This window comes from Anas acuta, chromosome 1, assembly GCF_963932015.1.
Source record: "Anas acuta chromosome 1, bAnaAcu1.1, whole genome shotgun sequence".
NCBI lineage: Eukaryota > Metazoa > Chordata > Aves > Anseriformes > Anatidae > Anas > Anas acuta.
The window spans coordinates 187,586,491-187,609,524 of NC_088979.1; the positions used below are offsets into that span (position 1 = coordinate 187,586,491).

The 23,034-nt window shown below is 37.5% G+C and overlaps 1 protein-coding gene across 6 annotated transcripts in view; it reads right to left on the reverse strand.

Moving 5' to 3' along the window:
* Positions 1-3,336, reverse strand: part of TAFA5 (TAFA chemokine like family member 5) — a 437,226-nt gene extending 433,890 nt beyond the window's left edge. For 3 of the 6 annotated variants that reach the window (XR_011092064.1, XR_011092063.1, XM_068669700.1), the window contains exon 1: positions 2,147-3,336. Coding sequence is in view for 2 of the 6 variants with exons in the window: in XM_068669700.1 (XP_068525801.1) it covers positions 2,147-2,258 (112 nt within the window). In the remaining 4 variants the exon portion in view is untranslated. The remainder of the gene's footprint in view (positions 1-2,146) is intronic. The other 3 variants (XR_011092065.1, XR_011092067.1, XM_068669699.1) reach the window with 3 other exon arrangements.
* Positions 3,337-23,034: the final 19,698 nt, after the last annotated feature.

Here is a 23,034-nt window from a genome sequence, read left to right on the forward strand (position 1 = left end):
TTACCTAGAAAGTGCTGCACTTCTTTTTTATTATTATTATTTTTTAGACATCCTCAGCCTTTCCACAGAGCAAAAAATGTTTTTGCAATTTTTCAAATACTACAGCTAGATGAAATGTTCATGGTGCTTCATTAACATTTGGAATTGCAGTTGTCAAATCAGTGAAACATTGCATAAATGGTGGAGTGTTTTGACACTGCATATTTTAAGCTGCATGGTGTTTTTTTCAGCACTATATGACATGAAGACCGTACTACATGTTTCAGGAACATCAACGATGCTGGCTGAGAGAAGTAATTAGGAACTGGCCATTCAGACACAACAGAAATTGTCTTCATATTAGCAGCTAACATCTACATTGTTCAGCATCAGTAAACAATGCCAAAAATAAAGAACAAGACGTAACAGTTCAAATGAATAACTTCACTTCTTAAAACCGAACATGTCAGACCTCTCATCACTGAATAGAGGTGATCAGTCAGAGTTTATGGTTAACCCTTTCTGATGCTATGCTTAGAGAAGATATATTCAGAGAACAATTCTTATCATCTCATAAAAAGCCTAGGACTCTCCAGAGATTTCTAACACAAATTAAAGGAAATATTTTGCATTGCTATCATCCAGCTGAATTCCCTTTGCACTTGCATCCTCTAATATGATTTTACTGAAGCACTTATCTCTCAGTATAAATATAAATTCTTTTAAATCTACGTGTTGTTTAGTATAGCCTCCATATTAACATATTGAATATGGCATTATGTACAAAATGAAATTATTTAAAAGTGTGGCCTGTTTGATATGATTTTTAATGAGAAGTGTAATGCAAAATGTGTTAAATTACAAGAAGTAATTACAAAATATGCTATTCCTTTTGGAATAAGCCTCTTTCACTGTTGTCAGTACTAGTCCCTATAACATGCAAAGAAGTGAATTAGAGGTTTTCTTGGGCAATTACAATCTTTTAATTCAGGAAAAAAAAAAAAAAGAAAAAAAAAGCATTGGAGAATATGATACAGTTGGAGGCAATGGAATAGAGGGTTAAGAAATGCAGCAGGCATGCTCCTGAAAACCAGAATCATTTCCTAGTCATCATAACCACCACTTATTACAGCCCAACAAGACAAGCCTAGAGTAAAGTCCTTTATGCTACAGCAAAGGAAAGGAATGCACACTATGGGAAAATTAGAGCCCATATTCAACTCAGGTTGGGAAAATACAGAGTAGATTCACTCTGGCAAAGTTGTGCAGGCCCCTCTTGATAAATTACATTTTTTATTATTGTAGCATAGAAACATTTTTTTTTTCCTCATTCTTCCTGTTGAAAAAATCTCATCCCGGTACTATAGACAAACTTGCATTTCACAGACATACAGACAATAATAGCTTTTATATTGCACAGCTGCTTGAAAATTACACTTGCTGAGAAAATAAATAAATAAATAAAATTACAACCTTTAAAGGTATTAATATTCCAGGTACTTGACTCTTATAGATTTATCTGTAAATCAGTGTGATTGACAGACAATCTACCAACCCTGAAAAATAATATGCAAAACTCTACCAATAACCTGTGAAGCACCTCTAAAACTGATAGCATAAGCTCACTGAACTGTTGAGGATGCACTTAGGAAGTTCCAGAGCTTGCTCCAGTGCAATTTCACATTCAAAGGATCATGATGATCCCAGTAATGTAAAGACATCTGTCACTTGACTAAGTATGTTCTTCCATAAGGAATTAACATAAACAAAATATCTCCTGTTGATGGAATGTGGCCTGGAGTAGGAGTGCGTGTGTGTGTGTGAAGCAGTGCAGGGAAGAGCTGGTACTATCTGATAACAAACAGCCAGCGCTGGGTCACTGTTACTGCAACTGAAAAGTTCATTCTTAAGATCCAGTAAGCATTCCTGATTGGAGTGGGAATGCCACATCCACAACCTAAAGGCACCTTATGTTCCCAAGATACAGCAGTGCTAAAGAGTCGGTCTCCCTGCTTTACCGTGGGGGGAAAAGGGCTGAGGCAGTAAGCCTGAGGCACAGTACCTACGCCTGTCAGCCTCAGACCTCGGCCTCTGCCAGAAGCATCACCTCAGACAGGAAGGGCGTGGATTATGTCCAGGAAAATCACCAGGACAAATATGTACTTACTGCAGTAAGCGATTAGTAGACTGGCCAGGATCATGATAGCCCAGAAAGTTGAGGACATGCTTGGCAAGGCGTTGGCATCTTTCCTGCTGCTTCTCCTGGGAGCTGGAGCCATTGAAGCCACTTCCCCTGAGGGGGAGAAAGTCAGACAGTTTCACCAGCCAGCTCTCCCGTTGACCGATGGCCTTTCTCCAAGCGTAATCCCAAAGGCAAGCATCTTCCACAGCCCCTCAGGAGCAACACGGTCCTGCTGCAGGTCCTCAGCAGCAACACGGTCCTGCTACAGGAAGCATCTTCCTGCCAGAAAGCCAAGGCGCCTCTGAAGCACGCAGGACTTCGGTGCAGCGGCCGCAGCCAGGCTTTCCTCCTGCCGCTGTGGCGATGCTCACAAGCGTGGCGGGCTTTATACAAACTCAGACACCCGGCGTGATGCTGAGCTTTGAGGATGTCCCACAGAAGATCTTTTTTTTTTTTTTTTTTTTTTTTTTCCCCTCCTCCTTTTTCCTCCCCTCCTTGTTAATTTCCAGAAGTTGTCCCGCTAGCTTTTCTTCCCCCTCCCCCGGGAGAGGGGGACCTCCTCAGGAGGGCCCCGGGCCGAGGCGGGGCCGTGAGGGGCAGCCTCCTCCGCCCCACCGCCCGCCCCACAGCCGCTTTAGGGCGCCCACCGCCTCACAGCGCACAGCGCCATGGCCGCGGAGGGCCGAGGGCACCTGGGCGCCCGCCGCCGCCCTCCGGCGAGGCACGGCTCCGCCGGTCAGCTCCGCGGAGGGCCGAGGGCGATCCCCCAGAGGAGGATGAAGAGGAGGACGGCAGTGGAGACGGGCGCTGCGTCCACCCGGTGGAGAACCCAGCCTGAGCTCCCCCCTCCGGCTGCTCCTGCGCTGGGAGCTCCCAGCCGGACACTTTACAAAGGTCGGCGGGTGGGCGTCCTCCTCTCCCCGGCCACCGGCTCCGCTCGCAGGCTCTGCAGCTTGAGCAGCGCCGGCCCTTCAAGTAAAACGAAGGAGGAGGCGGGGGAGGAGGAGGAAGACGAGGAGGAGGGCGGTCACGCCCACAGGTGAAGAGCGCACGGAGCCGCCCTTCCCTCGGCCCCGCCGCCGGAGCCATCCCGGCCCGGCGTCTCCCCGCTGCTTTCCCCGAGGAGGGAAACGGGGGAGCCCTCAGGAGCCCTGAGACAGCATCTGGAAGGGAAGGGAAGGGGCCCAGGGTCTCTTCTCTCCCCCTCACCTCCGCGGCTCGATGCCCCGCCCTGTCCCAGGGCAGCGGAGGGATGCATCGGTGTGAAACCCGGTCTAGGAGGTCCACCGGTGCTCAGTAGCCTTCAGAGTAATAATAAAGTGTGCTCAGAGGGACCAGGTTGTTGAGCTTTTTCATTTGGAGTCTCCATGGCGATGTCCTCGAGTTAGTATTTGAAGTTCTGCATAAGGGAGTCACCTTAGGGTGCAGATGGGGTTGGCAGAGTGGAAGAGGAGTTGGGCACAAAATATTCCAGACACATCCTCCGGTGTTTTGCTTGCATAATGAAAATACTTAAAAACTTGACCCATGTTTCTCCAATAGTGACAGGTTTGTCTGATTGTTTGCCACTTCAATATATGGACCTCTAATTGTTTGAGTGGTGCATTATTTGCAAGACAGAACTGTAGGGATATTTATTTATTTATTTATTTATTTATTTTAGTACGGCTGCACTTGACTGGACACTAGAAGCAAAGTTCCATTTTGGATCATGAGGACATCGTCAATGTGATCTCTTTGATTTCAGGTCTGATTATCTACCAGAGTGGTCTGCATCCTTAACTGGTAAGGCAGTAAGCTCGTGTTCAAGTGTGCTTCACAGAGATGAAACGATAGATACCACTTTGGCATATGTACAACATGTGGCTTTTCTTCCCCTTATTTTTAGTGGAAATTTCTATTACAGTTAAAAATCAGAATGTAGCATTAAGGTAACATGATAAGCTTTATTCTCCACCTCCATGCCATTTAAAAGAGCATTTTATTATTATTTTGTATTTAGAGACTAAATCTTTGTAACACCTTCAATCCCTACTTAGACACTAGATTTTCTTTGTAAGTTAATATAAATTCCATACCTCCTTTGGTATCCTGAAGTATTACTTCAATTTGATGTTGTAAAGTACTATTGCATAATGAGTTTTTTAAAAGAACTGGACTTTCAAATTTCCTGTTCTCAGAACAGATATAAATAAGTATTAAGCAACAAAAATGTCTCAGCATGATGTGCTACTGTTCACAGCAATTCCAGGACTAATATGTAAATTAAACCATTTTCTGTATATAAGAAAAGAAATTTGATTTATATTAGACCTGCATGTATTGAACATACTGTTGACTGATATATTTTAACTATTGCAGAAAGGAGAAAAACACAAGTAGCTTGACAAGAGACATATAACATGGCGTATAGATTAATAGACTTTAAAGCTACAGGGCATAGCTGCAACTTTATACAGGCTTCTATACCTTTTGGTATAGTCTATAGAATTTTATAAAGTAAATCTTACATTTTACCCATTAAGTCATTGTTATACAAGAGGATTTCCCTTGGAAATACATCCAGCTTTCAGTCTGAGGAGTGGGAGTCATGATTTTTGTTCACCTAAATAAAGCCTGAAGCCTGATGCAGAAATGAAAGTATTGCTTTGCTAGTTCTGAAAGTTGCCGTGGTTCACTTGAGACCAGGTTATCTCTACTGTCTGAGAACTACCCAGCTACTCAGAAAGTAAGGTACTGCTCACTGACAACAAGGATTACTGAGCTGGGGCCTTTGTGTTTCTATTAATATCCACCTGTAATATATTTATGTGAGTCATATTACTTTCTGATTTGTTTATCAAAGGCAAGATAAGCCTTAAAACTCTGTAAAAATAAATTTATGTCACAGCTGCTTTGTTAGGAAGGTATATTCTTTAAGCCCCAGTAATGGTCTGCTTTTTCTTCTCTGTATTATATTGAGAAGTACCTCACTGTAGAGGGACATTACTCACAGACTAAAATTCTGCTTGGTGAAAGAGTGGCAGGATGTGACTTTAAATTAATATGCTTGCATATTTCCTGATATGGTGACATGGGGTGACATCACCCCACCAGTGGTGATTTTCAAGGAAAATGTGTGATGCCTAGTGACTCTAATGCCTACGTCTTCTTCCAACAAAGTCCCAGTATTCAGACCTTTGAGTAAACAGAGATGTAGAAACAATGATTAAACCCACAGACAGACGTCTGAAAGCAGACTTACCTTGAATAGGAAAACAGAAACTCATGTTAAAGGCTGTATATCAAAGAGAAATAAGCTCATCAGAAACCAGATTTATTCCCATACAATCAGGGACACAGATCTCTTGTTCTACCATTGCTGTTGGCAGAGTTAATATCTAAAAGGAAATTAAAATAATAGTTATGCCATTTATTTAGATAGGGTGTGCCATTGCTCCAACCGAAATCACATGCAAAATGTTTCTATCGACTTGAAACAAGAATAGTCTGAAGTCTGTTGTATGCTGTATCTGTGTGCCAGACAGTTCGTCCATGATGTGTATACGCACCACTGCGTTCTGCTAGAATGTCAGACCTGGAAAGCACGTGCAGTGATGTTGACCTCTATTACAGGTGCAGTCTCAGAGGATAAATCCTGGCATACAGTTAGCATAGAGCACTTAGAGTGTAGAGGGAAAGTAACATTTTTCAGATCCTACAGAGACCTCCCATTCTTTCTGAGTTTGTTCATTTACTTTGATAAGAAAAGTTTTAAGTAAAAAGCATGTCAGCTATGCCAATAACTGAGCTTAAGCATTAGGTAAAATAATTTAGTTGATTCTAAGTGTTGATTTTAAAGAAAGAACACGATAATTTCTGAACAGAAACTATTGTTTAGATGTGTTGAAGTCATGGGAAATGTAAGTCAAATAGATGTAAAAAAAATAGTGTAAATACTTTTTATTTCCAGTGTTACAAACATGAATACAAAACCAGCAATGTATCATCACTTGTTGTTTTATTTCACAAGAATTTTCAGAGGAAAGGCATTGCAGCTTAATACTGAGAAAGCAAGTACTCCAACTTTATTTAAGCATTTACATTTACAACAATTTTGTTAAAAGACTTGGTATGTCTCACTCTTTACAATCTTTTAATACAATCTCTTTAACAAGTATCAGAAAAACTGCAAGGGAATTGCAATGTTTGTCCATCTTCTTTGAGAAGAAGCGATCAATGGAAACTGGAAGATGATACAGATTCATGGTTAAAGAAAACTAATATTTTTAGTTACATTTTTTGTGAGAAGATTTGCTCTCTTTGTTTTTACTAATCTTAAGCCATGTTTGAAAAAAAAAAAAGGTTTAAACACATACGTCAGTGATTTTATGTTATATATATATATTTTATGCCTGTATGTTGATTTAATAGGGAATGTTATTAGTTCCTATTAAGCACAAAATTATTGTATTTGTGGCAAAGAAAGAGGAAGGAGGATAGAGTGTGTAGATGCATGCTGATTTCATTGTCAAGTTATAATTTAGAGACTGAGTTCAGTCTTTCAATAACAGGAATCATGTTTCAGTCTAAATGGCTGAGAACTGCATACATCTGAAGCTCAGGAACTTAGTTCTCAACCAATACTTTAGTAAAAGCTTTTATTTACAGAGTACTGAAAAAAAAAATCGTAGAAAGAGATTTTGATACATTTTTATGCAAAAGGTTTTTTTGAAGGGCAATTATGGTAAGGTCCTTGAGAACTGCCCACAATTATCTAAACATACCTTTAGAGGGAAGCTATTCATTCTATACAACTCATTCTTTCAATGACCAAAGTTAGGTCATATTGCTTATTGCATTATATCACATATATGCCAGGTGTTCTCACTGATGAGTATACTTTTGCTGGTTATTACAGACCTCTAGATATGATGTATCATTCCTAGACTGTGCCTTTTCACTGATCTTTCTGTAACAGACCCAAGCTACTAGTTGGCAGTGTTTTTCCTGTAGCCTTTTTTTTTTTTAATATTGCAATGACATATATATTTGTTTTAATATTCTAATGACTTTCTGTATATAGTTTGATAAAATGTATGTGTTTCCAATTAAATATTAATGCTTTCATAAGTCACGGGAAACCCTCACCCTGTAAAACAAAATATATAAAGTTGTTCACTGCAGCTGTGTTAAAAAATTATCCAGTTATTTGCGAAGATAGATTTAAAAACATTTAAAAATCAAGATAGTGATAGTGGAAATACACTGCCAATACAAAACATGTTTATATCTGTCTGTACAACTGATGTGTGGTCACAACATCCACATTATCATTCTGACCAAATACTATTTATAAAATTTACATTAAATTCCGGGAAATGTCTGAAGTAGAAACACTTAAGATCCATTTTAATTTCACTTTGTGTCAAAGGAAAGTGTACAGTTTGTAGGAAAATCTTGACACCAATAAAATATTCTATCAAAATCTGTGCCATTTTTTCAAGAAAAAAATAGCTGTAAATAACCAAGAAATTAAATGAAGTTTTGCAAAAGTGCTACGTTCCCATTTAGATCCTTAAAATACTTAGGAAAAAAAAAAAAGTGGTAAATGTTGATATGCAAAATAAAACACAGCCCAAATGTCAGAACTAAGATTGGGTTATAATAAAATACATCTCCTTATAGCACATACTAATAAAATGTTTATTTTTATGATGTGGGTGTGTAAGATTGTTTCTTTGCACTGAAGTGCCTACAACTGATGTAGTAGATAAGTACGTTTCTGTAACTTAGCAACCTTCACTGGTTCAGAAAAAAAAAAAAGGGGGGGGGGGTATCTAGAATGCTATTATTGAAATTGTCTAGAGTTTAGCAAATTACCAAATCATTCAGTAGTGAGTCATTACCTGAGCTACAGTGATGCAATAGACTGGATTTGACAGCAAGAACAGAAATAACTAACTTGCACACAGGGGTAATTTAGGAACTTGCATACAAGGGTAATTTAGGAAGGTGAGTTATATTTAAATATTAGGATTAAAAAATACAGGACATGAAATGGCAAACAAAACTGAAATAAATCCAAATATAGCAAATTACTTTCATTTCAGTAAGTAGATAAAGAATAATAGGGATATGAAATCATAACTAACTGGGAGCAAATTTCTGTCTTGGAGATTATATAAATTAATCAAATATAGATTAATCAAATCTGTTGTGGGTAAGGTCTAGTTTCACCTAATGTATTAACGTGAAAGGGACTTTGAATTCAGTATCTGTTCCAAAGTGTCCAGGAAAATCTGCTTTTAATACATAGCCATTAATAAAAGTCTTTGTCATTAGATTTTAAGTAAAGACAGAATAAATGGACTTTTTGATAATATGTTCCATTTTGTCTTTTGTTGTTGTTGCTGTTCTAATTCCTTTTTATAAGTTTTCATTGCATGACCTACCAAAATTTGTGTTAACTCACTTTTTAATACCTGTGTGATATATGAGTAGGCTCACAAAAATAAACTCTCATTCACTCCTTGGTATTTTTCAGTCCTGTAGGAGATAGTTTCCCTGCACTGAGATCAACAGGAGAGAGAGATCCTATACATCCTATACACTCAGCAACCTATTTGAGAGAAATAATTATTTCATCAACTGCATGACCCTGGCATTTGTCTTTCAGGGCATGTGCTCCAAATAGTGATTGTTTCCTTTGATGTTCTAATACCTACCAGAAATGTAAGGGCATATGTGGCTAACTCTTTCTTCTTGGCATTCGCTGGAAATCTCACCAAGACGGGACAAGAAAGAGGTGGTATCTTCTGGAGGTAGAGTACTGTGTCACTTCTTCCTGTTAATAACTAAGCCAGTAAGTTTTCTGAGCAGCTATTTGGCAATTGTTTCAATGCCTTATTTCCTCAGTTTCTGCTGGAACCATGAATGTTTAATGATTTCTCTGTAAAGTAAAAATACTTTAAATACATAAATACTCTATAAATATATAAATACTCTAAAGAGCTATATGATGAAATGAAAAATAAGTCAAGGCACAAACATTTTGCTAATATACATGTATTGTGAAGAACTCACATCAATTATAGGGCAGTGAGTATGTGACTAAGCTGGTACTTGAATTATTAAATTCACCATGCAGCAATGTGGTTTATCAGTGAATAGTTGGGAATTTCCCCAGAAAAGAAGAATGAGAAACTAAGAAAAGCTGCAGATTTAAAAGCTAAAATTTTCTTCTAGAGCTGACAAGACTTACAGCCAATGTGGTTTGTTTGCCAATTCATATTTGCCAATTCAGCTACTGGCTCTTCAGAGTAGAATGAAATAATGTTTCTTGTATCATTACGCTGCATTTCAGAAAGCAGCTAACATTGTGTAACCGGGAAATCTCTCAAACAAATCATCAGCTTCCTGAGTGGACATTAGAAGCTATCAGTGTACAGTAAATAGTAAGTGTAGAAACTGTAGCCTACGAACCTGGTGGACTTTTTTGAGAAGCAGACAAACTGTCTGTTAATTACTTTTTTTTTTTTTTTGAAGGCTCCAAAGGTAGATTAGTGATTTACTACAGTGCTTGATGGTAAAATCATTTTTCCTGTGGGATTTTTGGCTATGTTGATTTGTGTTTGTGTTTCTCCGTAATATACAGTGAATGGGCAAGTAGCAAAAGGCACAAATACAGGAAGTTCTGCTTAAATGTAAGAAAATATATTTTCCTGTGAGGGTTAACATATACTCAAACAGGTTGTACAAGTCATTTTGGAGTCTCCATCCTTGGAGACTGTTAAAACATGTCTGGACAACATCCTTAGCAGTGTGCTGTAGATGATATTCTTTGAGCCCTTTGAGTGCTCTTTCTAGTGCACTTTGAGCAGGGAGGTCATAATGTCTACATAATGTCTAGAGGTCTTTACTAGCTGCAATTATTCTTTAAAAAGTAATTGACTAATGCCAAAAAAAAAAAAGAAAAAAAAAAGTGATGCACATTAGATGCTGTCATGCCTCTTTTAAAAGTAATTGACCATCATCTAAGACTTTGATCAAAATTTATCCTTTTAGATGGCATGATGAAGGCTAGGCACTTCAGTATAAGATCTAACCATCAAGTCAGCACATGGATGTAGCTTAAGAAATATCTAGTTGATAGCCACTAGAAAATGCTGAGGACAAGGATTATTCCTGTCCTGTCATTAGGACTAGAAGTATTTTTCAGTTTATTTGGGTCTTTATCCCAGATGGTATTTTCATGATGGTATTCATGAAGGTAGTTGCCTGTAATTCTAAGGGTTATGTTTAGAGGAGAATAAAGTGGTGGTGATAGGGCAGATGCCACACCATGTCCTCAAGGCATCCTAGTCATTACAGAATTTGTTCAGGATGTATGGGAGCTCAGCTCAGTTCTCTTCTCTGCTTTAGGCAAACCTGCATCAATCAGTGGTTCTATAATGGGGCACTTAAAATCCCCATGTTGAAACAGTGTCACCGTACATATAATAAATCAAGACTTACAGGGCAGAAGGAGAAAGTATAAAAGTGAAATTGATTCTGTAGCTAACTATTTATGTGGGTACTCACCTTGAGAGGAGACCAGTCTTTTCTAGCCTGATCCCAGGATGGTTTCTGTAATTTTAACAATGACTGTATGATGTGCTTAATTATAAAAGAGACAGGCCACTGAAGAAGATTGATATCACAAAACTTTGATTTACTTGGTCTTAGCTCCCATGCTTTGTCTGTGGATTGGATAATACCTAGTGTGAATGTTTAACATTCATGACAAATTTTGTATCCCATTGCATAAAATGAGATAACCCATGACATTGACTTTCTGACATTGAATCAGTTTCATGATCCTGAGCAAGCTGCTTTAGTTTACCCTGCTTGAGCAGACGAGTTGGACACGATGCTCTCAGGCGGTCCATTCCAATCTAAATCTGTGATTCTATGATTTGGTAAATAAACAGCATTATCTTTCTTCTTTATAGAAATGGATACTATGTAATACTGAAACCTGTTGAATATATAGTGTAAGTGGAAAGAGAGAATGGCTCAGCTGTACATGCTAACTTGGCATAGACACATTTGATTTACAAACCTTTAATAAGTAACAATTCCTCAAAGTGTTCAGCTCATTAGAACTGGTTCATCAGTACTTTAGAAAGGTCTCTATGCCTAGGGCAGTTTGGTTCTGTTTCCTGTTGGGCACACTAGCAAGAGGATGGTCAACTCATGCCTCAGGCAGTGAATATTGATTTTGCAGGTTTCTTTTAAGATATCCTTTTGATGCTCCCCTGTAGAGCTTTACTATCTCCATCATGCGCAAAGCCCGCAATATTATCTCCAGTTGAATAGAATTGCTTTCAGTTTGGAATAGGGTGACCCACACCATTTGTTAATACATTTAGAGCTACTGGACTGGAAAAATGATGTGCAAAATTTTAAAAATAATGGCCTTGTCTTCTAATGGGGAAGCAATGTATTTGTTTACAAGAACACTAACAAATACTTTAATTCATTTTTATTCCAGTGCTGAGGTTAGCAGGACAATAAAAATGAAACCCAAACACATTTTCTGTGTCATCATGAATTAAGGCAATCAGTAGAATTCATTGACAAGATGCCAGCCCTCATCATTAGGGGCTTTTCTGATGCTTATTCCACAATGGGTTTTTAAGTCTCATCAGCTGCATGAGCTATCTTTGTCAGACAGGAAGGACATTAATAATGTCTTTATTTATTACATGAACATTGCAAACATGAAACTAACATGACATTTCAAGTATGTTGTAAATGTCTGTATGTCTATAGACTCTCTTTTGAGCATGTTCAATGTTGGCACACAAACTTTCAGTTATCTGTGTTGGTCAAAATTATGCAGAATTGTTCCTTCTGCAACCCTCTCCCACCCCCAAAAAAACCATAAACTGTACCAAACCAAAACCAAACCAAACCAAACAAACAAAAACCACATGACCTGATATACCCTCTCATATGCAAAACTCTCTGTGCTTTATATTAGATCTATTTTTTTAAGACAAAATTTTAAGGAGGTCATAAGAAGTATTGGGTTTGAGAACAGACTGAGTAAAAATCTTGCATACTTTAAATGGCACTTCTGAAAAGTTTAGATGCAGCAGAACTGTACAAGTTTTGATTGATGTGGATGTTCTTCAAACTTTAGAAGTGATAAAAATTAGAGTTAAAGGAATGTTTTTAGACAGGACATTTCAGTGATGTCTTCATACATGATTTCTCCTGCCTTATGATTAACTGTGGTGTTGGATGAAGCTTTTCTATACAGAATTCTTCCCTTTCTGTCTTGTCAGTTTTAGTTTCAATGCAATTTTAAGAGAGAGCTTCTGAATCATTAGACTTTCCACCTAATTGCAAAGCCATTGCAGCCTTAATATGGCAAGAGCTGAGCCTGTCACAGCATACATTTCCTTTAGTTTAATTGCAGTCCAGCCACCTTAGCTTCCTTCTAAGCTACTTTTAAACTTAGATAACATCCTTTATGAGGTTTCCCATAAACTAAAATGTCATTCTCGGAAACTCTGATACCTTTCCAATGTTACAGAATCATACCAATTTTTCTGTGATGTTTCTGATGCCAAATGGGAAGCAAAAGAAAATGTATCTTTTAAATAATGTCATAAGTTGTCTTTTTGTCTCTTTCAGAAAGATGTGGTAAGAATAATTTTGACAAAACATTTTTTATCAGAAAATGTTGAGTTGGTAAAACCAATTCTTTTCACAAAAATGCAACTCTTTTCAATAAAAGTTTCATAAAGTTTTTTTTTTTTCAGTTCCAAAATAGAATTTCTAATCAAATCCTGGCAGATGGAGATACACCTGTCTTTGTGGTCAGTGCAAATTAAAGAGATATAAGCTTTAATCTCTCACCTTTTGCTTCAGCAGGTAGCTGAGCCTGAGTCTATCACTTTCAAAGTGACTGTCCTCAGCACTTGGAAGAGAAGGTAATTCTTTATCAGCCTCCCTCCTTAATATCTCTTGAAAATGTTCTAAATATCTCAGTTCTTCCCCTACATGGAGATAAATAAAAATTAAAAATAAATAAATAAAAGACGACTGTGTTTACTGGAATTAAATTCGTGTTTTCCAGTCAGTCTACTATTCAGAGTGCAAAAGTTGTTTGGATGTATTTAGATAGGAAGACTCATACTGTGTCTGTGAAGCTCTACTAAGCTTTGGGTCACAGCTCTGTGTTGATTCATAACATGTTATTCTCCTTCATTTAACAGGAATTATTGCTTTGGATATATGTAAAAAGATTGAGAATTTCTGTCTGTAAGATTTTACAAGGAAAAAAACTTTAGTCTTACTAGAAGTGAGTTGAGCCTATCAATTGAATAAACAATTTTAAATTCATATTACATATCAATACAAATTCTCTGCTTACAATGATCACTAGTTCCTCCTAGATAGATTATAGTTTCACCCATTCCATGTGACAACAAGATAAAAGAATTTAGATCAATCAAGGGATTAACCACATAGTTGAGGATTTAAAGGATGCAAGTAGGTTCTCAGTAGTGAAGAGTATTAAAATTGCTGATAACTTGTTAAAACAGCAGTCTGACAAGAAAAGGTACACAATATTATTTCTTCTAAATTCATCTGTGGCACTCAAAATTGTGTGAGATGACTGCCAAGTGGGCAGTTGTACATATAAAAGTATCACGAGATACATTACTTGAGCATAAATTTTATGAAATACTGTGGCTTTTGGGAGTGATTTACTAAAAAAAAAATAGCTGCTTAGAATTAAATTACCTTTAAGAAAATATGTGAAAGCCAAATTATGCATATTTTTTATAATTAAAATAAGCTTAAGTGATTGATTTGATAATATATCAAGTAGTGCTACTGAACATACTTCTTTGGCTATATCAGTTCTTGATGGCATTTCATTCCAAAATAAACTGATTACAGACATTTTTTATCATCCATATTTCCATATAGACTTAGGAGAATTATTATTTTTTACTGTTCTCCAATAAGCAGGCAAAAAAAAAAAATCAGAACAGTGATTGTTTGATTCTAGGATTCTAGCTTATCTAGACCCTGCCTCTCAGTCTACTCCCTTCATTCGTGACTTCATTTGAAGGAGGGAGGCAAGAAGCAAGGAGAGAAAGGAAAGAAGAATGAAGCAAGCGTAAAACATTTTCTTTTAAGACACTGGAAGCAGTGTGTTAGATACTGCTCAGGCTCCGGTGAATTTTTATGAACTTACAAATTCAACTTTATTTGTTGAACACTTATTAGAATTACAACTTTCACAACAGATAGCAACATCTATTTGAAAGGAAGTTGGTTGTTCCTGTGCTTCTGAGAAATAAAATAATTTCAGAGTAGCCATGTTGTATTTCTTCCTTTCCTTCCAACTGTATAAATGGCAGCAGGAGAGTTTGACTGTAAAATTGACTACACAGTAACTGAAAAACTGGATTATTTCATCTTGGTGCTGACTTCAGCTTAGTGCACACTTACGCACAAGAAAATTTGCATGTTCTATAGAGTATTTATCTGCACTTATTTACATTTAGGTTCACATTTCTCATTATAGGTAGACCTAGTCATGAAGGATTGCCTTTGGATATCTGTACCTACTCTGCCTGAGAAACAGTGACAATTCTTAGTACTGAACAAATCTTCAATGTGTTTTATAGTCAGCTTGTTCTTGGCTTTGAATCTATTCATGTCAAAGCTGACGGATTCTCTACATTTCTTGTTGCACATGAGCAAACAAATCTGGAAGGGATGTTTGCCTAAAAAAAAGGAAAATATTTTTCTAGAAACATGTCCATCAAATCAAATTCAGAGGGGATGCCCTGTCTTAAAGACTGAGACTTGACCATGTCCTTGAAACAGGGCCTCAACGCACGTAGCCGGTGTTCAGGAGGAGGACCGACATTTTCGCAATGAGAGCCCACCGCTCCCCTCTTCTTCCTGTTTCCACCTTTTATTGCTGAGTGACCCAGTACAGGAACTAAGAAGCTAGAGTTTCATATAGGCCAGTGATGTATGGTGGACAGAGTCTAGGAACACTTATAAGGAATTGGGCAGGACTAGGATGAGTGGGCTGCACTGTGCTATTATGTCAGAAACAAAGTCTACACACCTGTGGGCATGTCTGTGGACACAGAGCTCAGAAAATTGGGAAGTCATTATTCAGATCAACAAGGCATTAAAACAAATGGAAATACATGGTTGGCTTCAGTCAAAACAGGTGTTTATTCGTAAGCAGAACTGGAACACCTACTGAAAGAAAATGATGTTTGCTTTTAAAAAGTTTGTTTTGATCTTCTGTAGAGTCAAATAAATCTTCCTCTGTAGGGATTTCATTTTTTCAGTTGTTTTTGCTGTTCTAATATGGTGCTGACTTCACTTCTGACTCAAATAGTAGAAAAAGAGTGCTTGACTTTAAGTTTTTCTGTGAAGCCAGGGGTGGCAGGAAATGGCCCACTGCTATTATACAATGAATTCAGTAGTTAGCTGCAGGGTGTTGGCATACCACAGGCTGTGGCAATACTGACAAACAGCACACACAGTGGCTGTCTTGGAAAATGTACAAATGAGAGAGAATGAAATGACCCAGAAGGGCATATAACATTTAATTTGTAAATAGGATCTTATTGTATTGTAACACACTTATTTTGTACAACGTGATCTGAAACACTGTGAAAACCTGCCCTGATATTCTTGTTCTGAACTGTTCCATTCTAAATGCTAACTCTTTTTAGTCCACAGCTCCAAAAAGTATGTCCTGCATGTTATTCACATGTATTTGCACTTGCTGATGGACATGCAGGCATAACTATTTTCTGGCTTTCTGCCAGAGCCCAAGCACAATAATATCTAATATACCAGCTGCCAAACAGCATTCCATGGGGAATATGCAACGTGATATTATACTACTGGCTTTGGGCTTCTCTCTTGCCATGCACAACACCCTTTACGGGTATCCAGACTCTTCATTGCAGAACAGGAGCCTGAATGACCATGACTCCTGGCATGTAAGAATGAAGAGACACAAAGGAGCACTTTCAGCCTAGTTTTACATGTTGTTTTTTTTTTTTTTTTGTTTTGTTTTTTTTAATTTTATTTTAAATTATTCACTTAAACCTGTTAATGTAGTTACTACAAATAGGCTTAAGAACTTGGATCTCCTGGTTGATAGCTGTATTACAATGTAATAACCAAACAAGACAACAGAAAGAAAAAAGTTAAGTAACTGAATGGACTGGATTAACCTGGGAGTATTGAAAGATATGATAAAGAGAAGGAAAAATACAAGAACCTAACTCTTAGGCTGGTGAATAGAATTTATTTAAATTTCTTTTGTTTCACTGAAAAGGGAACCCTGAGTGAAATGCTGCTTCCATCAACAGATCACAGTATATTAATGTTAGTGGTTGAGTAGTTGTAGCTCAACAACAAAGAAAATCAACAGGATGCATATATACTCTGACAGCATATAGACTGAACAGTTCAATGGAAGGCAGTATTTGTTTTTATTTACTGAATATTGGTTTACATGCACAGACCTGAGCATGAGTAACATATTGAACAAGAGAAGTGACTGAGAACATGTTTGTTTACATCCTTCTCCCAAATAGTCTTCAGAAGAACATAATTTACTCTATTGATTCTAAAGACTAGCAAATCTAGATAAAATCACCTTTGTAAGTACCCCTCTAACAGAAGGCAGGGCAGTTTCCTTTCTTGAAATTCTGAAGTCTGCTAGTAGTTTGGGATTCGTGTGCAAAAACTATTGAATTGTTACTCTTTTTTTTTTTTTTTTCTTTCCATGTCATTGTGTGGCTACTTTGGCATAAATTGGAACAGCTACATTAGGAATTTATTATACAGTCTACAGAGAACACTAGATATTGTTAGGCATTGGTTCAGAATGCTTAAAATTAATTAAATTGGTATTCAACTAGTCACTATAATCAGTGTAACTAAGGTACAGGTTTTATCATACCTCCTTTAACACTAGAGAGTTCAACTGTTAACTAAACATTAGTTCTATAGTTAAGGTAGTCCACCTGTGACTAGATCTGACATTAAAGACAATTAAAGTTAGATAAGACAGACATCTACATGTCTTTCCTCAGCTCAGATGAGCCATAGTCAATACATTAGCTCCTGAATTTTCAGACAGAGGAGCCCGCATTAATATACCCAAGCCTGTCTGCATAGATCAGTGTAGGTAACAGCTTTGATCTGTCTGCAGCTGTTCCTCTAAGGAGTTTTAATTTTTCCTTTAGCAAAGGCTTTGATTGCTATCAGATCTCTCAACGCACATCCATTCTGGTAGTCATTTAGCATAGAACCAAATTGTGAGTTAGTAAATCAACATCTAGGAAGAGCAGAAATAACTGCATTGGGAAAGTGCTATAGTGGGGACATGATAACCCTATTCTGCAAATCTGTTTGAGAATTCCAGTCTGTTTCACCTCTAAATTCTCAGAGACCTACTCTTTTCTTGGTGCAATTCACAGAAGTCAGGCTTGGTCCATATGAATAGTTGACCAATAAGCATTTGGATTTCAGAATTAATTCAAACCATCAAATGAATTTCAATGATTTACTGAGAGTGCAAATTGAGGTTAATAGTCATGTGTCCACAGAATTTATAAGAAATGATTGCCTGTAAGTATTCTGCTTCAAAGAAAATCTGGAAGTGCACAAGTTGACCAAATATGGTTTATATAGTTGATGTCTGTAAAACTTGTTTGGAATCTGAAGGTACCCAGCATGGCTGAGCAAGTAGAGAATACTCGTTGACTATTTAATCCTGAAAAGTACTTGCCTATGCAGTGCTTAGTATGTATATTCACAAAAGACTTAGATGCCTGAATTGGAACACAGGAGGGAGTTAGACTTCTAGGTACAACACCATAACATCAAAGCCTTATTTCATCCATTGTCTCTTCCAGGGGCATATAAAGTCCACAAAACTTGTAGTTCCTAGTGAAGTACCAATATTAGTTGCTGGTCCTATTCAGAACCACTAATCATGGAAAGAAAATTAAAAAGCTTCTCCTGTTGTCCTGTTTTCCTGAGGTGATTTAAAAAATAGTCCCATGAACATTTTGACCACATTGGTCCCATTGGAAATTTTTTCAAGAGTCTCATCTATCTAAAAGTCTTTCAATTTGCAATCTCAATATATTAAACAGCAAGTCTTAAAACAAGCAGTTTAAAAGAGGTTGTTTTTCCTCCCCATTGTTTGCCTCCATCTCATATTTACAGAGGATAAGACTATGTGATCTCAGCCTTAAACATGCCATGTTTTTATACAATGTCATTTTTACTAACATGTCATTTGTACTGTTTCTCAAATTAGGAAGTTTTATCAGCTGAGATCACAGTGGTGTGAAATATTGTAAAAGTTTTACTTTCTCTAATGCTGTTCCTGTTTATAGGCCTATAGTATGTTTAAAGAATGATGATAGGGCACATGAATCATTTGTCAATGGAAAGCAATTGTTGAACTGTACTGTACTTTAAATTCTGACCTTCATTATTAGCAGGATGTAAAGAGGTTGGAAGGGGAGTACATCGTTTGTTATATTAAAAAACGACGACAACAAAAAAATCTAATTAATTGACAAAGGCACATAGGAACTTTGAAAAGCTTTAGATAGAAGGTTGGGAAAAAAAAAGAAAAAAAAAAGAAAGAAAAAAGATGACTTGCTAGGGGTCAAATCAAGTTATGACTGGCATCTTCCTGTTCTAGGGTGAATTTTACAAGGCTGTTACCCAGCCTTTCTACAAAGTCAATGTGGATTTAAGTGTCATTTAAAAGGTTTGCCATTTTACAAAAATACCATGCTTCTGCCTACTCTACCAATTCATATAAGAGTCTGAGTGGATGCAATTTACAGACCAACATGACACAAAGCTTGAGTTAAGTATAGTGGTGTCTAGATAGCACACCCAGACTCCAGTTTGTAAAAAAGGAATGTTGGATCTGACCTGCCTTTCAAAGAACCTTGAAATGGAAGTGATGTTAGCTCTTACGTACTACTCGGATCTTCTGGAGATTAGACAACCATGTAGCTTTACTGGGTTCTGTTATGAGGCATCAAACGAATACATAGAGTTTCTCCTCTTTCAATTATTTTGTTCTGTTATTTAATCAGATGAAAATAATTAGGGTTGAGAACACTATCATGGATGAATTGTTTGAGGACTTACCTCTGTAGAGAAAAGAGGAACACAAACCCCCATGTGACTAATGATTGGATGCACGCATCATCACAGGGTGCCATGAGGGCTGGAAACTCAGTGGAGCTGAGCACCAGGAGCCACAGGTGTTCCCATGGACCTCACCAGACAGCAACTGTTCCACAGACCCCAGCCAGGGTTCAGGACAGGCCAGGAGGGCAACCCCTAGCCCAGCATATCAGGCATCAATGCAGTAATATCAGTCTATGGATCAGGCCAGGTTCCACATGGACTGGGACCCCACTGTGGTGGAGTTTGAGACTGATGTTCCTATGGCATTTCTGGGGCAGGGACTGGTGACTGTGGGCTGAAATGGGGTCCTAGGGAATGGGAAAGGGTCGGGTAGGGTCATTATTGCACTCAGGGCTCTGACAATGAATGACCTATATGTAAAACATAAAAGATCATTGTGTCTTAATCAAAAAGAATGGTTACATGGTTCTTGCCCTTCTAGGCTGATGACCTTTCTTTTCACATTGTTTCCACAAAGGTGAAAAAAACTAGCGATGGAAAACAAAGAAAAATTAATCAGAGATATTTTTCAATGTTTCCTACCTGCACTAGCAAATATATATGTACACTGTAATTGATTTTATTTTTATTTATTTATTTATTTAATAAACAGGATAACTTCAAAGTACAGCACTATAGATTCTGATAACTTCAAAAGTGAGAATATTTTTACTTTTTACTTTTGGTGTTCAAGAATCAAATAAACACTGTTTTTAACAGGGAGATCTGTTGCTCATGGCTTGTGTTGCAGATTGCTTAAAACAATGAGATATGTTGCCACTGAATGATCTTTCTCTTACATTTTCTTTGAGAAGTTCACTGCTACACAAAAAACACCTACTTCTTACTAGCAATAATATATCTAAAGGTGGTCTATGTGTAATTGGTCTGACCAATATTAGTGTATATCTTTAAAATCTCAGTAATAAAAAAGCATCTCAAATTATTAATGGATTTAGTGTTCACAAATATATCACTTAGGCTTTTTGTTTACTTATTTACAAGTTTTTAAATTAATGATTTAATGTCACAGCTTCATAAATGTTACATCAAAAATCAACACATTTAAAACGCTCAAGTAAAAGAAGGGACAACTTTCTAACACAAAATGGCAAAGCCCATGAGAACAGATAAATTTGAATTGTGAGCTGGGCAGTCTTAATAAGGAATTACATATCTTTGGAGTTTAATTACAATAGGGCCTGTGATGATAAGATTAATGATGTGCAATTTTTCTCTTCAAACGATTGCAATTGAATTAAGATAGTACCATTATTCTTAGAGAGATAAGGTCAAGCAAATGAGGCTACAGTGGGGAAAAAAAAAAAAAAAAAAGATATGAAACTGTATTGAAAGAAAATAACATTCTACAATAGATCAGGACCTTCAAACGCTTTACAAGGCTTATGTTTACAAAGAGACATTTTATAAAATACTATGTAAAATAATGAAGAAAGATGATAAGGATTCTTATATGCTTTTTTGTTAAGCATGTAACAATATGGGATCTAGTAGCATTTTCAGAACTGTGAATAGGCAATAACTTGGATGTTTGCATTTCTCCCTCTTTTCTGGAAATGGGAAAAATTTATTTTAGAATGCATATATAATTCTTTTGAGTAGATATCATATACCATAAGCAGGGAGAACACTTGTAGGCAGGGTAGGGATAAACTTTGAATTGTTGACTATGAAGTTATCTTCTAATACACAGGGTACTGAAGCCATGAGAGTACTCTATCTTTATAGCTAGCTAGGGAAAGGCAGTAGCCCTTTCCCTTAGGAAAAGATTACAGACAATCAAAGAAAGAAAATCTCAAAAGATTTTTACCTCTTCTTCTATCTCAGAACCTGAGAAGAGGAAGTAGAGCCTATAATATTCCTGTTTTCTGGAGTCTTTGCATTTGAGTGAGCATACATATAAACTTTATTTCAATCAGTATCTATAGTTTTCATATACTATATCATAAAATTTCGTCTAGAAAAGTAAACCACCTGAGCACCCATATAGAGAAAGTGGAATTAAAATGCTCTACCCACTAACTCCATTAGTGAAAATCTTCCATTAGGCATAGGCTGTTTTACTTTAGATTTGTTTCCAAGTTCTTTATTAAGTGCTGCAATGCAATTTAACAAGACCCTAATCAAATCATTTAAGGGAACCTGATTAGTAATAACATTTCTTTTTAATTTAACTTACATTTCAGTTTTCTGTGTTAGATATTGGAGATGATGTATTAGATATTATTTACCCTTCTTACTAATCCTTGTCTTTTTCTGGTTTGTTTGTTTGCTTGTTTGTTTGTTTTCATTATTATTTTGTTTCTTTGTTTGTCTCTTGGCATTATAGTATTTTTAAAAATGCATATTTCTCTTTACTCTGTGTGGAATTTATATGCCAAGGTTTGGCCATTGCCTTGACCTCTTTTGTTAATTTTAAATGTCTCTGCTGCCTTTATTAGTATAAATATTTATGAAAAAACTTGTAAAATATGTGGCAAAATATGCCAAAATTTTTCCTTTAGAAAACACATCAAAGGCTAAATATTTCAAGAAGTATTCAGGTAGTATAAAGATTGTGACAAATATATATCATAGAATTATTAAGGTTTGAAAAGACCTCCAAGATATCTGGTCCAACCATCTCCCCACCACCAATATCACCCACAAAATCATGTCCCTAAGCAAAATGTCTAGCCTTTCCTTAAACACCCCCAGGGATTTCACCACCTCCCTGGGAAAGCTGTTCCAAAGACTGCTCTTTCTGAGAAGAAATGTCTCCTAATTTCTAACCTAAACCTTCCCTGATGCAACTTTAGGCCATTCCCTCTTGTCCTATAGCTAGTTACCCCAGCTCCCCAACAACTTCCTTTTCAGGTAGTTGTAGAGAGCAATAAGGTCTCCCCTGAGCCTCCTCTTCTCCAAACTAAACAACCCCAACTCCATTAGCTGCTCCTCATAGGACTTGTGTTCCAGACCCTTCACCAGCTTTGTAGCCCTTCTCTGGACACACTCCAGGGCCTTGATGTCTTTCTTGTACTGAGGGGCCCAAAACTGAACATAGTACTCGAGGTGCAGCCTCACCAGAGCAGAGCACAGGGGAATGATCACCTCCCTGGTCCTGCTGGTTACACTATGCCTGATACAAGCCAGGATGCTGTTGGCCTTCTTGGACACCTGGGCCCACTGATGGCTCATGTTCGGGCAAGCATTGATCAGCACCCCCAGATCCTTTTCCTCTGCACAGCTTTGAAATCACCTATAGCACTGCCTGGGGTTGTTGTGATCAAAGTGCAGGACCCAGCACTTAGCCAGGTTGAACCTTACCTCATGGGCCTCTGCCCATCAATCCAACCTGTCCAGGTCCTTCTGCAGGGCCTTCCTATCCTCCAGCAGATTGACACTTCCCCATGGCTTGGTGTTTTCTGCAAAGTTACTGAGGGTGCACACAATTCCCTCATCCAAATCATCAGTAAAGATATTAAAGAGGATGGCCCCAACACCGATCCCTGGGGAACACCACTGGTGAACTGTCACCAGCTGGATTTCACTCCATTCACCATCACTCTCGGGGCCGAGGCATCCAGCCAGTTTTTAACCCAGCAAAGAATGTG